This window comes from Pelophylax lessonae, assembly GCF_965119305.1.
Source record: "Pelophylax lessonae genome assembly, chromosome: 2".
NCBI lineage: Eukaryota > Metazoa > Chordata > Amphibia > Anura > Ranidae > Pelophylax > Pelophylax lessonae.
In genome coordinates this window covers 439,996,727-440,014,163 of record NC_138769.1, presented here as the reverse complement: position 1 = coordinate 440,014,163, position 17,437 = coordinate 439,996,727, and the positions used below count along the sequence as shown (strand labels likewise).

Sequence of the window (17,437 nt, the reverse complement as noted above, 5' to 3'; positions counted from 1 at the left end):
TCACGGACCCCCCCGCGCGTGTGACTGGCGGACCCGATGTCCGCCGGTCACTCGGCGATCCTCAGGGGGGTCGGGAGAAAGTCAGGCGGCTTGTGTAAACAAGCTGCCTGTCATTCTCCTCGGTGTAAAGACAGTGATCACATGGATCTACTATGTAGATCCGTTGATCAGTGTCCTTACACCTCAAGCCACAGCCAATCACAGTAGAAAGCACGCCCCTAGGGACACACACAGCCCCTCCCTCCCAAATAAAGTTAACCCCTTCACTACCAGTGTATTTTTACAGTAACAGTGCATATATATAGCACTGATTACTGTAGAAATGTCACTGGTAACCCCAAAAATGTCAGTCAAGGGTCCGATCTGTCCGCCCCAATGTCGCAGTACCGCAAAAAAAATCGCAGATCGCCTCCATTACGCGTTAAAAAAACATCTTTCCCTTTGTTCGTAAACGCCATAACATTTGCGCAAACCAATAAAAATACGCTTTTTGCGATTTTTTTTTTTTTTACCAAACATATGTAGCATAAAACAAATTGGCCGAAAATGTTAAAAAATTTTGATTTTTACATTTTTTTTGGGGGGGAATTTCATATAAAAAAATGTGAAAAATATTGTTATTTTTGCAAAATTTACGCTCTTTTTTTTGTTTATAGCGCAAAAAGTAAAAAGCGCACAGGTGATCAAATACCACCAAAAGAAAGCTCTGTTTGTGGGAAAAAAAGGACGTCAAATTCGTTTAGGTACAACGTCGCACGACCGCGCAATTGTCCGTTAAAATCACGCAGTGCCGAATCGCAAAATACCCCCTGGTCGTTTAGCAGGAAAATCCTCCAGGGCTAAAGTGGTTAAAGCCCCCCACCTTACACAAGGGTCCACAGAGTTTCCCTTTACATCATAATCCACAGAGTTCCCCATTACATCAGACTCCAGAGTTCCCCTCTCCGTGCTCAGACCATACTCCTTACACTGCATGAAACTGGTCTGCATGGCTGTCGTCCCAGAAGGAAGCATCTTCTAAAGATGATGCACAAGAAAGCCCGCAAACAGTTTGCTGAAGACAAGCAGACTAAGGCCATTGATTACTGGAACCACGTCCTGTGGTCTGATGAACCCAAGATAAACTTATTTGGTTCAAATGGTGTCAAGCGTGTGTGGCAGTAACCAGGTAAGGAGTACAAAGACAAGTGTGTCTTGCCTACAGTCAAGCATGGTGGTGGGAATGTCATTGCCCGGGGCTCCATGAGGGCTGCCGGCACTGGGGAGCTACAGTTCATTGAGGGAACCATGAATGTCAACATGTACTGTGACCTACTGGGCTGCGTTCCCACTGCAAGGGTTATTTGATGGTTTCATCTAGGGAAGAATAAAAGCCATTATCCACTCTTGCGGTCCGGGGCTCTTTCGCACACTTCAGCAGATGACTGTCCCTTGACATCATCATGTCCAGTGTGTGGATATGGACCCTACATTGGTTTTGTTAATGTCAGGACCTTAGACCACAGGAGCGTTGGGGAACAGTCCAGCAGCGCAAAGAATCGGAAAAGTAAATCTACTTTAACAAGTCCCCTGGATCTATATAAGCATTTAAACTTTGTTTTAGTCCAGGCACATCCTCACTGCAGGGGATCGTTTTCAAGCTTTAATATAAGGGAGGGGGTAGTTTACAAAAAAAAAAGTTTGTCTTCGTGATAAACAGAACTGCTTCTGTGAGAATTCTTCTTGAGTTGTATTTTAGCTCAGGCTAAATGAACAGCTCTTATGCTTGCAGATCTGCTTTATGGGTATTTATTTCTCGCTGGGAATTTTATTGACGGCCTTTTGTAACCTTTCATGTTAAGAATGAAGCATACTTGTGCTCTTGCTTAAGCATTTTTTCCACTGCAGACATCTGTTCCCTATTGACCTCATGCATCCTGTTGTAGCCCTCTGAGCCAGTGATGCTTCCCATCCTGCACTCCAGTATATTGTATTACAACATTAACAAGGCCTCAGTGTTCACTATCACAAAATGCATGAAACCTTTTCTCCTTCTTTCAACAAATCAAGATAAATGCATGTTCTGTGTGCTTTGGCTAATACTTGTTTAGACATGAACACGGGAGAAATGGGCAGATCTGAACATATTAGATCTTTCTTTAATATATTGTTAGATAAACGTTATTCTGGATCTATTAGGCTTTAAATAACCAGATACATGTAAATGAATGATTGCACTTTCCATTGCCTGACTAATCAATTGAGTAATGATAAGCAGGCCATTTCTACTGAAAAATGTTAGTGTTGAGGTGTACTGTACTGTCAGGAATGTATTCATGCTGGATATCAGAGTTGCTGCTGGATTTAGCATAATGTATAAGGAGAATAGATCATGAGGCATGCAATATTTTTTATGTATACCAGTTACTATAATGCAGAGTTTCTTAGGTGTCCTCTTTCTGGATTAAAGGAAAGAGTACTCTAGCCATATTTCATAAAGCAGTATTCAACTCAAAACCAAAAATGTAACATATTGCAGCTTACCAATCCTTAGATGTGGTGGCTGCATTCATTTTCTTTTTTTAGGGTTTTACCCCTATGTTTTTACCTGGCAATCTGTCCAGTAACACACCTCCTGTATTAGAGTGCCCCCACTCTGGATGAAGGAACACAGAGGCTCCTTAGAAAAGCAGCGTTGTCAGTCAGGGGGAAGGGGCATGTTAGATGTACTAGAAGATTTGGATATACCTACCGATTGAAGCCAAGCTCCAGCTCACACTGCAGTTACAAACAGTACCAACAACAGGTTTTTTTTTTTTTTTTTCCTTCTGAGATTTTGATTTCAAATTTAATAAACAAGAGCTGATCATTGTAAGCACCCCTGTCAATGGTAAATGTTGTTTTTTTAACAGAGAAAGCTCTGATACTAATGCAGCAGACACAAGGTTGAAAAAAATAAAATAAAACACTTAAGCTGGGATCCCCTTTTTAGGAAATTTGGAAGAAAAATTCTATATGAGAAACGATTGGTCGCATATGTGATCGTTCATATAGTGCTTTCGACAGCCGACTGCGACTGTTCGGACAAACTAAGGTGCAAGCTAGAATTTTTTTATCATTTGTAAACACTGTGCTATTTGCACTTCGTGTGTACAGTAATCGTATGAAAATAATAGAGAAAAACGTGCATGATCAGAAGCAAAGAGCAACCCAGAAGAAGGTGGCAACAAAAATAGAAATCCTACACCATAAAAAAACGTTGCTTTTGTCGTTAGAAAAATTTCATACAAGTTAATACCATTGCCGGATTACATCGTGAGACGCACTGTTCATCCGATTTTCTCAAAGTGTGTACCCACTTACTGACTTTCTCACCAGGTGAAAATAAAGAAAGAGCCTAAAAAGCAAACAAACGCAGCCACCACATCTAAGAATTGGTAAGCTGCGATATCTTAAATGTTTGATTTTGGGTTTAATACTGCTTTTAAAAAATGCCTATCTGTTCTCTGCACTGCCTGTAAGTTGACCTGAATTTTTTTTTTAATGTATCTTTTATTGAGAAATATATGTATTATTACAATCATAAAATAAAGAAAGGGAAGAGGGGAAAAAAAAAAAAAAAAAGAAGAGGGGGGAGGATATGGCATATACGAGCCCTATTTAAAGAGCCTATAAATTGTCTCTACGCAAAAGTGCAGATATGAGTGGCTCCCATGAGGTGTCCTAATAATTAAATACATAAAACACAAGAGAGGACGTCTAAGTGTCCATTGGTTGGTATTCAGTGTTCAAGCGGATTGTTAGAACCCATCAGATCATATGTTTAAGCGGAGGCCTTTCCAAAAAAAAAAAAAAAAAAAAAAGGGAACAGTTAATAAAAGGAAAAAAGGGGAAGGGGTGGGAAAAGAGGGAGGGGGGGGGGGAAGTCCCTTGGTGTACTTCAGTCATCCCCATTATCCTAAAGAGGTGTTAGCCAGATGCGATGCGTATGAGCTGGATTGGGTAAATATTACCCACCCAGACCAAATCCTCCGGGCCAGGGGTGCCTGGCCACGGAGGTCCATGGTCATATCCTCCAAATAATAGATATGGTCAACCGCACGCAGCCACTCCGCTATCGAGGGGGCTGCGGGCTGCTTCCAATGTTTCGGGATTAAGGCTTTGGCTGCGTTTAAAAGGTGAGGAGTAATAGATTTACGATATTGTGTAAGTTGAGTTTTAGTGTTATGGAAAAGAACTGTCAACGGATCTTTCGCAATCGGTGAACCCTGAATTATTTCAACTAAAGATAGTACTGTATTCCAAAATGGGCGAATCGCAGGGCAAAACCACCATATATGCGCGTGTGTGGCTCGAAGCCCGCATCCTCTCCAGCAGGTGTCCGAGAGAGATGGAAACATCTTCTGTAACTTGGCAGGGGAATAATGCCATCTAGTAAGAAGTTTATAATTGGCTTCTGCCATTCTGGCAGAAATTGCTGAGCTATGGGTCATTTGTAAGATAACCTCCACATGTGTCGAAGAGAGGGTACAATTGAGGTCCAGCTCCCACTTTTTAATAAAGGATGGAGTAGAGCTAGGAAGTAGTGCTTCTAAAGCTTTATAAAACTGAGATAGTAGTCCTTTACCTGATTCTGAACGTGAAAGAATTTGTTCAATCGGATTCAAGGAGTGCATATGACGTAAAGGATGGGGTAGTGCTTTCACAAATTGCTGTAATTGGTAATATTTCCACGAATCCATGAATTTCTTTGGTACTGAACAACATAATTTAGATAAAGTTGACCTGAATTAAAGTGAAGATTTGCTGTGTTATATGGAACACTGTATAACTATATAGAGTAAGTGAACTCTGGAAGCTGTGCCCAAAGAAAGACAAACTGAGGGCAATGGACTAGCCTCCATATTACCAGTGGTGTCCCTGCAGCCAATTTCCCATTATTGATCTGCCATGCATTGTTCTGCACTGTATGTCTGTGTGGAGGCAGCCATTACGGTAGAGGCAGGGCTTTGTTTTTTCATGGCAGAGCCATCAGGAAGGAGAACAGTGAGCAGCTCATAGTAACCTTGCTAAATCACACTCCATATCTTCTGAAACTAGCAGTTAGAGGCAGCAGCACTTTAAAGCGTGTTTGGCTGTACTACTTCTCCTGTGGATCACAGCAGTGCAGTTCTGCATTTCTGAGATGCATTTTCAGCCAACAGCGGGCTGAAGCCAGCTGATGTCAGAGCCGGTCCAGGCTGGGGAAACATCCCAACCATATGGTCGGGATCCACCCAGGAACCTGGACTGGCACCTTGCTCAGCCTCTCAGCAAGCTGCTCCCGCCCCCTTCAAAGCCCAGAGCTCCAATGAGGTTGGAGGTACAGAGCAGGAAGCTGGTGACTATGAGTCACCAGCTCTCTGCTCAGCTCACTGAGCACTGAGAACTGAGCAATCAGCGATCTTAGATTGCTCAGTTTTCAGTCTTAGAGCCGGCGGACCAATGCTGCATCCACCTAGTATGAATCTTTAAAAAAAAAAAAGGCTGTAGCTACAGGAAAGTCTAGGCACCCTCACAAACTATGAAGTACATTGCTTTTTTTTTCAGGAGAATTTCCAGAAAAAAATAAATATAATTTTTAATGTGCTACTTAAAGTGGTTGTAAACCCTTACATATACAGTATTCACTGAAGTGACTAGCCTCTAGTGATACATAGGGATTAAACAAACCCTTCTACATAAGTTGTATCGGTTTACCTGCAGCTATCTTTCCTCCTTCTAAAATACAAATCCAAGGATTTTTCTCAGCTCCAGCAGTAGAAGGTGGGAATCTGATGTCACAAACTGCACAGACTAGAAAGGAGAGATCTGTGTAACCTGAGTGAAGGAAAGGGACATTCCCCTCCACACCATAGGTAAAAATGCACAGCTGAGACTGCCAATCACCTGGTGTGCACTGGGGGGTGTCATCCGGGGGATTGTCTGTTGTAGACATAACATCTTAAAAGTGAGTTGTGCGCATAGGTGACAAATGACAGAGCACAGAGAAATCGGACTAGTTGCTTTGAAATCAGGCAAGTACACACTATAGAATGATATGCGGTGTTCTTTTTTTCATGTCAGAGGTTTACAACCACTTTAACCTCCCTTGTGGTCTGATTATGTACAGATTTCTGTGCTAAAAGCGGTACATTGCATGGAAATCTGTTGTTTTACATTTTAAAACTCACCTTCCCCTGCGATCCCCCCCATCTTTCCCGCTGTGTGCTCGGCCGATGCCGGCACCTGTCTTCCGGTTCCCTTCACTGCGAGCATTGCGACACAGGGGGGTGGAACCGGCTGCAATTTAAAAAATTTAAGTACACCAATGACATGATACAAAGTTGTGATCCTAACGGATTACACTGTATTATGCCATTTCACCACAGGATTGCACCTGGTGACTTTTCCAGTGCCCTGCCTGTGCTTTTCCAGTTCATTGTGCCTGGAAAATTGAGAACGACCATGGCGCCCAAAAAGCATTCTTTTTGCGCAAAAGCGCTTTTAGACGAACTGGAAAACAGCGACAACGAAAATGAGTTACTTGAAGAACAGAGCGATAGCAATTCGTGGTAAAATTCGTCATCAGGTATGGAAAGTGATGACAGCGACGATTCCGATGTCTGTTTCTGGCACATAGCTTGTGGAATTTGGGAATTATATCAAATTATCCTTCATAATTTCCAACAGAGCTATGTGCCAGAAAGAGATATCAGAGTCGTCGCTGTCGTCACTGTCCGTACCTGATGACAAATTTTCCCACTAATCGATATTGCTCAGTTCTTCAAGTAACTCAGTTTCGCTGTCGCTGTTTTCCAGGTCGTCTAAAAGCGCTTTTGCGCAAAAAGAACGCTTTTTGGATGCCATGGTCGTTCAAAATTTTCCAGGCACAAAGCACTGAAAAAGCACATCTCATTACCCCTGTCATTGGATAATCAGAAAATTTTGTGCCGTTAACACCAAACTAAATTTGTAGAGCATGGCGCAGCTTGAGGTATCTATAGAAAGCTGCACGGGGGAAGTACATATATATTCTGTAAATCCGAGAACGAGGCCAAAACATTTCCAGTATATATGTCCTGTAGTGTAGCCATACCCCTACTTTCCCAGAAGGAATAATCTGTGAAGCTCAGAAACTGAGGGAACATGGGTTTGTGCCACAAGGGTAACTCCAGATTAATATCAAACCCATCAATTTTTTTTTTAGCTTCTCTCCATACCATACATGCCAGGGTTAGAATTGGTATGCAGTCTCTTCCCAAGGAGGACAAGGGAGCCTCTAATGCGATTAACAGGTGCTTTAAATTTAACACATGAGCCAAATGTGATTCTACCACTGCCGCTGTGACAGGGGATAGCCAATCAACCAAATGGCATAGTGTCCATGCTAAACAGTAAAGATAGATATTAGGAAGTGTCATAGGAGTTTCAGCCTTGGGCTGCTGTAGGACAGAGTGTGTGAGTTTCCTTCTATTGCTTGCCCATATAAATGATGTAAGCAGCATATCTAGGGTTTTAAAAACCGATTTAGGTACCACCATTGGTATATGAGCAGTTCCATATAAGTATTTGGGTAAAAGTACCATCTTTATCTAATTTAAATCTGCCTGCCACTGACAGAGGGAGTTTGGCCCATATATTAGGTTTAAGCTTGATCATTTGAAGAAGCGGGTCTAGGTTAACTTTCAGAGCTTCCGTTTGTGATAATGTAATAATTACTCCCAGGTATTTAAATACCACCTTAAGCGGACAGACCGCTGCATTGTGAGAAAAAGCCTGAGGATAAGGAGGCATCAACCCCAATTTCTGACAGTTATAATGTCAGTTATATATTTCTGACATTATAGGGAGAATATTTTCTCCCTATAACTCTTTAGACTGGATAAGGGCATTTGTGTACCAAAAGCCCAACTGACAAATGACCCAACACACCTGGTCTGATGCCAAACTATATACACGATTTAATACTGAAATTGAATAAAAGATAAGCAAAAAAAGGAACTTCAGCGGGGCATTGCCTGCACATTGCAACAACATATGTTTGGACAATATGTGGAAGCGCCACCCAAGCACACGCTCCCATTTGAGTATTATAGGGTGATATTCAAAAAAAGTAAAAAATAATATGCATTATATAAACCAGGTGTATAAGCAAAGCCTTCAGTATCCATAGTTACCCGTGTCTCAACATTTCAACAAAAGTCAGCACGTGGGGAAATGCAGAAGGTGGCAGCAGCTCAAAGGGGTGATACCTGAGCAGTGTGAAAACTCAGCAGAGCACAGGTGAAGCAGGTAAAAAGAAGGCCATAGTTTCTGTAGTAATGCTTTGCATTCAATAATCAGCAATGCTGTAAAGCAAGCTGTATAATAAAGTGAACTTACGACGTTTGCTGTGCAGCAGCAAAGGCACATTCCTCAGGAATAACAGAAGCAAGTAATGTATGCTTAACGTGGCTACAGTACTGCCAGGCACTTTCGGTAAAGCAGTTTAAGGCAGGAAAACACCTAGAAAAATGATTGCATATAGAGAAATCATGGAGGACGACCTTTTGAGGTAAACCATTCAAGTGCAGCTTGGCACCCTATGTGCTCTTTCTACTGCAAAAGCTGAGGAGAATTTAGCCTCTGAAAATTTATTTTTCAACCAGGTCTCCACAAAATCCCCAGGATTCTGACCCTCAGCTTTTTCAGGTAAGTCCACATTTCTGAGGTTGTTTCTTCTAAGGCAGTTTTCTAAATCCTCTGCCTACTGGCACCAGAAAGAGATTTGTCTTTCAGTAGCGGATACCCTATTACGGACAGGGGAGAATTTGTCCTCCAGGGTAGAAATCCTCCGCTCAGTCTCTGCCACATACTCTCTCACATGCTGAATGTCTTATCTCATCACGCCTATATCCACATTTATCTCCTCCATTTTGCCTGTGAGGGACGTATTACAGGCAGTGATGGCATTCAGCAGCTGGGCATTAACCTGTTCCAAGGTAAGCTTACTCGATTTTGTCAGCTAAGGATCCAGCTTTTGGATGCTCAGAGGCTGCCATTCCAGAGCTCCTCGTGTGGGGAGGGCTATGGGCGCCATCTTGCTTGTCTGCCTAGGCAAATTCTTTTAGCCTTTCCACCGCGAGCGATCTTTGCTCGTGATGTTAGGAGGATGTTAGCTCAGTGCAAGGAGCCGATTAGGGGAGCGAAAGCAGCTTGGTATAAGCAGGATTGCAACGGATTCTGTGGGTGGCTGGTGGAGCTCTTCTCCGACACGTCTGGCCATCTTGACGGTAGCCACGCCCCTCCTGTAATGCATTCTTCAGTGCAGCCACTAAAAAAAAAAAAAAAAATATTTAAATATAATCCTGCTATGTGAACTATACTGTAACATGTGTCTCTTTTTATAATGCAGGCAGATCAAGCTGCAGTAACTGCTGAATTTGAAAGCTACAAAGTTCGTGTTCATAATGTGTTAAAGCAACAGAAAAATAAATCTGCATCTCAAGCAGAACATGAGGCCTTCAGGCAGGAAAGGTAACTGAAGCTGAAATGTAAATTAATTTATTCTCTAAAGCAGCCATTGTCAACCAGGATTCCTCAAGAGTTTGCTAAGTGTTCCTTGTGCTAGCTGTGGCTGGTTGACCTCCCATTTGATGGTCAACATCACTTGACAAAACAGCATGAACCCAATGTACCAATGTAAGAGGACTTTCTTCCAACTAGTCACCAATATAAGAGGGCATTTTCCCAGTGACCACCAATGAAATATTTTTTTTGCAAAGGTCCCCTAAAGATTATTCAGGGGCTCTTCACAAAGGTAGAGAAAGGCTGCTGTAGAGTATGCAGTTCAGAGTATGAAAATACTTGGGACAAAACTAGCAAAATTAACATATATTACACAAATAAATATATATATATATATATTTTTTTTTTTTTATAAGTTTGAAGTTTGTGTTTTTATGTGTTGTCTTTAGGGAGCACCTGCAAACAATGTTGGATCAAGTAAAAAATAAACTACAAGATGCTCAGCACAGTCTTCAGATGAACACATCGGAGTTGCAGGCTTTACAGTCTGAACATGACATGTTACTGGAGAGGCATAATAAAATGCTGCAAGAGACAGTGACCAAAGAAGCTGAACTTAGAGAAAAGTGAGTCATTTTATTAGTTTCTTATTAGTAGGAAATGTGTACATTAAACTAAGGCAGACCATAGATTATGCAATTTTCTTTCCTTCCACCATGGGTGGAAGAAAAGAAAACTGTTAAATCCCTCCCACAGTGCTATTGTAATCTGCCAATGGGGAGCCTTTCCTCCAGGCAGATCACAATGATAAGGTTTGCCAGCTATAGCCGGCAGCACTAATCATTTGGGAAAAACCCAACACAAGTCGATTTATTGACTTGCATACAAGCAGGGTGCCCATACATAAATCGAAATTCGGCCGGACCCTGCTGAACCAGAAAAATGTCGATCTATGTATTGCTAGCTTAAGTCTTGCCAGACATGGCTCATTAAAGTGGCTCATGGCCATTTCTGTGCTGCAAGAGGACAATGCCTCAGGCAGTTGGTGGGGCTAGTTATGGCTCAGAGGGTGAGTATGAATCCTTTGTCATTCTGTGAAGTAGTAGTAGTATCAAACATGCTCTTCAATGCAGCATTAGGTAAGGGTTTGAGGAGGCCATGATGCACCTTCCTCATTCAAGGCCTATCAGATATCTCCTTACCTATTGTTCTTGTGATAACTGCGATAACTGTTTGTTCAAAGTCAGCCTAGTATAAATATATAAGGGGAGGGAGAGAGAGCGGCGCCAACCTCAGTGCAGCATGTAGATAAAAAGCAATTTATTGAAATAACACTCACATATTCAAGTATGGTACAGACATGGGATTATCTGGGGCACGCTGTGGTAGTGGAGTCCTAGTGGCGAGCAGAGGTCCTGTGACTCCCCGCATTCTGGCCAAGCCAGTGGAGTCCAGGGCTCCAGGTTCAGGGAGGAGAGGAGGAAGGGCTATCGTCAGCGGTCAACTCGAGTGGCAGCGATGGGCATGTCCTGCCACACGTTCGGAGCATGCGTACTCCATTAGGCCATTGGCTCCCGCTGCTGTCCAAAAAAGTCAACTAGCCAATCAGGGGAGAGAGAGGGTGGGGCCGGGTCGGGGCTTCGTGTCTGAATGGACACAGGGTGCTGTACCTCAGCTCGGATGCCCCCATAGCAAGCTGCTTGCTGTGGGGACATTCAACAGGAGGGAGGGGCCAGGAGCACAAAGAGGAACCCGAGAAGAGAAGAATCAGGGCTGCTTTGTGCAAAACCAACCTGTTTTTATAGAAAAAAAAAACAAGACTTTACAATCTCTTTAATTGTATTGTTTATTTTCAAGGCCCTATATATTATCTCTTTCCTAAATTGGTAAATTTACATTACATTAATTTTGCTAACCATAACGGTGCTGTCCAGCTCATTCTCTATGGCAGGGATCTCCAGACTATGGCCCTCCCGCTGTTGCAGAACTACAAGACCCATGAGGCATTGTAAAACTCTGACATGCACAGACATGCCTAGGCATGATTGGAATTGTAGTTTCTGAACAACTGGAGGGCCATAGTTTGGAGACCCCTGCTCTTGGGTATTGTGTTTTATCAACATACACCTGTGAAATAAAACCAAAGTAAGGAGAAATCCTACATTTGGGGGTTGCCAATGGAACCAAGGGTGAAGGGGAAGTCTCTCATGCCCTGTTCCAGGGACAACTGTAAACATTTTGGTTTCACCTTTTTCTGTTTTATTCTGATAAACTGTCACTATGGCAGAAAGTGATGAGACATTTTCTCAGTAGATATGGAGGCAGTAATAAGAACCTGACAGAGTTTCTACCCCCCTCCCCACTCTAACCAAAACTAAGAGAGAAATATTCGTTTGAGTTTCCAAAGGAGTATGTAAAGGAAACTTGTACCAACAGAAATGTGGTACTACTGTTTCTTTCACCAGGATGAAATCAAAAGGAAAGTGATACCAAAAATGTTTACAGTTGTCATTGGAACAGCCCATGGGAGAGTCCCTTCACTTCTGGTTTTGTAAACAACTTGCCAGTTCCTTAGCTACCTCTGCATTCATTAATCATATAAATACTTTAATTTACTGATCTGGAGTTAATATGCAGCTTAGAAAGTCATTGAGGAGTCTGAAGTTCTGATGTACATGCTTCTTCCAGGTCAGAGCACAAAAAGTTATTGAAACAATTATGGCACCCGGGCAACTAGCATTTTCAGAAAGTCATCCGTAGCATATTGCCTGTTTTGTCTATTTTGGCCTGTTAAGTAATTGTGTGATAAGTAAGCATAATATGCAATTGAGAAAAAAAAATCTTCCAATCTTGTCAGAAATTCAGAACTGTCCTGTGTTTTCTTCATACTTTCGGCGCAATCTTAACCACTTGCCTTCTGTGCACTTAAACACCCTTCCCATCCAGGCCAATTTTCAGCTTTCAGCGCTCTCACACTTTGAATGACAATTGCGCGGTCATGCTACACTGTACCCATATGAAACTTTTATCATTTTTTTCACACAAATAGAGCTTTCTTTTGGTGGTATTTAATCACCTCTGGGTTTTTTATTTTTTACAAAAAAAAAGAATAAAGACAGAAAATTTTGAAAAAAAAAAATTTTTTTTCTTATTTTCTGCGAGTAAATTTTGAAAATACATTTTTCTCCTTCACTGATGTGCGCTGATGAGGCGGCACTGATGGGCACTGATAGGCTGCACTGATGGGCACTGATAGGCTGCACTGATGGGCACTGATAGGCTGCACTGATGGGCACTGATAGGCGGCACTTATGGGCACTGATGAGGTGGCACTTATGGGCACTGATGAGGAGGTACTAATATGCCGCACTGATGAGCACTGAGAGGTGGCACTGATGAGCACTGAGAGGTGGCACTGCTGGGCACTGAGAGGTGGCACTGCTGGGCACTGAGAGGTGGCACTGCTGGGCACTGAGAGGTGGCACTGCTGGGCACTGAAAGGTGGCACTGAGAGGCGGCACTGACGGGCGGCACTGATGGGCACTGATAGGCGGCACTGATGGGCACTGGCGGATGGCACTGGACACTGACGGGTGGCACTGATGAGCAGCACTGATGGGCAGCACCATCAGTGCCCACACTCAGTGCCCATAGTGCTGCCAGTCAGTGCTCATCAGTGCCTAGATGAGCAGGCACTGATGGGCACAGACTGGCAGCACTATGGGCACTGATTGTGGGCATTGATGGGGGGCACTGATGGCGGGCACTGTGGGCACTGATGGGGGGGCACTGTGTGTATGTTTTTACCTTTTAGTAATCAGGGCACTGGTGATCAGTGCCCTGATTACATTCCTGTGTGTCCCCGGCGCTGTGAGGCTCCCCCTCCTTCCTCACACTGCAGGCTCTGTGTGAGGAAGGAGCGCCGGCGATGAGAGATGATCTCATATGTTTACATATGAGATCATCGCTCATTGGACGGCCCGATCACGTGGTGAATGGCCGCTGTGATTGGCCATTCACCACGATCTGTGATTGGTCGCGGGAGCGCGCGGGGGGCGTGTCTCTGGGAGGCCGTTTAAAAACGGCCTCCCGAAAATACAAGTCCGCGCTGCAGCCGTATATAGGCTGTAGCGCGGATGGGGGGAGGTTAAGGAGCACTCCAAGCTAGTCACTAGTCAGTGTCCCTGATCACTGTCACACCAGTCATATAGTGATGCTGTAAAAAATGTGAAAGAAAAAAACATTTTATTCAATTTCTTCATTTTCAAATTGTGCCAAAAAATTACAACTTCAAAATACTCACTGTGTGAATTACAAAATACCTTGGACTGTCTACTTTCCAAAAAAGAGGGGGAAGGGATATTTTTACTGTCCTGGCATTTTAGGACCTTTAAGAACTGAGAACAGGGTTGATCCAATTTCAAATATATACCATAGTTTGTAGGTTCTGTAATTTTCCTAGAGACTTAAATAATATATACTGATTTGGGTTAGTTTTCTAACGAAATGTGGCAGAATACTTATTGACCTAATTTTATAAAGAAAGATTTGGAAAATTTTATACCAAACAAAGGAAATTGTGTGGTGCTTTTTTCAGACTTCTTTAGTTCTATTTAGAAAAAAAATACCCAGTCGTGATTAAATGCCACCAAAAGACAGCTCTATCTGTCTCACAAAATGATACAAATGTAATTTGGGTATTGTGTTGCGTGACTGAGTAATTGTCATTCAAAGTGTGATAGCGCTGAAATCTGAAAATTGTCCTGGGCAGGAAGGGGGTGAAAGTGCCCAGTATTGAGGTGGTAATAACCACTGTGTTGTGTGTGTGTGTTTTTTGTTTCTTTTTTTTTTTACTATTTAAAGGAAAAATGACCAAACATTTAAAAAAAAAAAAAAAGCAGTTTCTCTTCTGTTCTTTGATGGACACCGCTTTAGATCTTCATAACCGTTGGGTTATACTGCCCCCTACAGGAGTAGAACACAAAGCAGGAAAAAAAAAGTCTGGCTACACCCATGGGAAGTCCCAGGGGGTATACCCCCTCTCTTTCTGCTATAGGTTTTTTTCTGCCTAGTCAGGAGTAAGGCCCTAGTTCCTTGCTGGGATCTTTGGTCCTGGCAATTTGTTATTTTTGGATAGAAATTTTCGTCTCCTGCTGTCCAACAGATAGTCATCCCTCCGGACTTGCTTGCGGGTGCTCGGTCTAATGGTGTCTGCCTTCGAGGCAGATTCGTTTGCACTGTTCCATACGAGGTCCCTGCAAATGGAGATTCTGACCAAATGGGTCAAGATTCCGCAGTCTTTGGACAATCCGATCCGGCTGAGTCGGGGAATGAAGGAGTCCCTGATATGCAGGCTTTGTTCTCCCATGCTTCGCCTGGGAAAATCCTTCCTCCCCTTTTATTGGACAGGGGTCACCACAAATGCAATCCTGTCTGGCTGGGCAGGTGTCCTTCACAAGCATTCTGCTCAGGGGATATGGACATTGAAAGAGTCCAGACTACTGATCAATGGCTTGGAACTCTGAGCGATCAGACTGTGTCTGGACCATTGGACGGATTGTCTTCAGGGTTGTCCAGTGCGCATTCAATCGGACAATGCTACGGCCGTGGCTTATGTCAATCACCAAGGGGGCACAAGAAGTCTCCTGGCGGCTCTGGGGGTAGCCAGAATTTTAAAGTGGGCACAATGTGAAGTACACATTCCCGGGGTGGAAAATTGGCAGGTGGATTACCTAAGTCATCAGGTGTTGGACCAAGGGGAGTGGTCACTTGATCCGGAGGTGTTTCATCAGTGCCCCACCAGAGACAACTGATGAAACACCTCCTTCTGTTGAGCCGAGACTGTTGGCGTCTCTGCTCAACAGAAAGGTGCAGAAGATTGTGGCTCAGTCAATGGATCCTCTGATGATCGCCACAGGCGCGCTGGCGGCCCCATGGGGTCAGTATTGTCTGATTTTACACCTTCTCTCCTCTCAAGCTTCTGCCAAGACTTCTATGCAGGATCGAGGCAGAAGGGATTCCGGTCATCTTAGTGGCTCCGGGATGTTCTTTGAAAGCTTCCTCTCAGGGAGGATCTGTTGTCCCAAGGACCGATCTTCCATCCTGCTTTAAGCGCTGACTTTGACGGCTTGGCTGTTGAAAACCTGGTGCTGAAGGATAGAGGTTTATCTGAGTCGCTGATTCCTATACTGTTAAAAGCTAGGAAATCTATTTCTAGTAGGATCTACCATCGTACGTGGAAGATTTACATTGCATGGTGTGAGTCTTAGTGTTCATCCTCGCTCCTTCTCGGTGGCTCGGATCTTGACCTTCCTTCAATGGGGGGTTGAACAGAAATTGGCCTTGAGTACCATCAAGGGCCAGGTGTCGGCTCTGGCGGTCTTCTTCCAATGATCTTTGGCAACACACTCCCTGATGCGTACCTTTCTTCAGGGTGTCTGACATTTGGTTCCTCCAGTGCAGGCTCCGTTGCTGCCTTGGAACCTCAATTTGGTGCTTTTGGTCCTCCAGAAGCCTCCCCTTGAGAATCTTCGGGAGATTCCCCTGCTTACGCTGTCCCAGAAGGTGGCCTTTTTGGTGGCTATCACCTCTGCATGCAGGGAGTCGGAACTGGCAGCGTTATCCGGTTTTTCACCTTACCTGGAGATTTACAGAGATAAGGTGGTTCTTCGCCCCTGTCCTTCATTCCTTCCAAAGGTTGTCTCTGATTTTCATTTGAATGAAGACATTATGTTGCCTTTCCCTGTGTCCCTGGCCTAAACATCCAAAGGAAAATGCCTTGCATGCCTTGGCTGTGGTCCGTGCAATTAGGGTGTACCTGGCAGCTATGGAGTCTTTCAGGAAGTCAGACTCTTTGTGCTCAAGGATGGGCCTCATAAAGGGTTGTCTGCTTCCTCTGCGACTATTTCCAGATGGATCAGCCAGACAGTGATTTAGGCCTATACCATCAAAGGTCAGGTTTCTCCTTTCCCTGTTAAGGCGCACTCTACTCGGGCGATTAGTGCCTCCTGGGCTTTCCGTCATCAGGCGTCAGTGACGCAGGTTTGCAAGGAGGCCACCTTGTCGTCGGTGCACACTTTCACAATGTTTTATAAAGTGAATGTGTTGGCATCTGTGGATGCTTCTTTTGGCCGCAAGGTTTTGCAGGCTGCTGTTGAGAGAACCTGTTCCTCTTCGAGGATGTATTGGGTTTTTTTTTAGCTGGGCTGCAGTTGTTTTGGTTGAGCTCCTGTTGCCTGGTTGACTACTGTTTAGCCTTGGGAATTTTGTTTTGCTGTTCCCACGCCTCGTGTTTAACAATGCTTTGGGACAGACCAACGGTTATGAAGATCTGAAGCTGTGTCGGTCAATGAACGAAAGAGAAAATGGGATTTTCGACTTACTGTAAAATCACTTTCTCTGATGTTCATTGAGGGACACAGCACCCGCCCCTCTATGGAGTTGTAATTACTCTGACACTGCTTGTAACTAAGCTGAGTGCCTATAGCAGAGAGAGGGAGTATACCCCCTGGAACTTCCAATGGGCGCAACCAGACTTTTTTTTTCTCCAATCGCCTTCCAGGACAGCCCAAACATGAGAGATGATAGGCTCCTCCTACCGGAAACACAATCAATTAAACACAGTTAAAAGGCCCCACCCTTCCCTCCATCCTCAGTTTAGATTGTGTTTCTTCCTACGAAACATTTATTTTTTACTGACCTGCAGACTTTTTGATAGTCCTATGGTCCCCCTGTGAGCCAGGTTCAGCAAAGCCGCTGAGAGTAGAGCTCTACCTGCCACCCCTCCCGGGTCTCTCACAGGTCGCCTCTTCCATCGGTGGAACCGTCGGTCACCCGGGTTACCCTCTAGGTTTCTTTCACCGTTTGTTCCCGGCGCCAGCAGCTCTCCTCCACGGATCGGATTCGAATTTCCCGCTGGAAGTGACGTCAG

General features: G+C 43.9%; 1 protein-coding gene across 1 annotated transcript in view; it reads left to right on the top strand.

Moving 5' to 3' along the window:
- Positions 1–17,437, top strand: part of GCC2 (GRIP and coiled-coil domain containing 2) — a 124,091-nt gene that overhangs the window by 83,415 nt on the left and 23,239 nt on the right. Inside the window, exons 17-18 of the mRNA XM_082244532.1 lie at positions 9,395–9,516; positions 9,957–10,133. Of these exons, the coding sequence (XP_082100658.1) occupies positions 9,395–9,516; positions 9,957–10,133 (299 nt within the window). The remainder of the gene's footprint in view (positions 1–9,394; positions 9,517–9,956; positions 10,134–17,437) is intronic.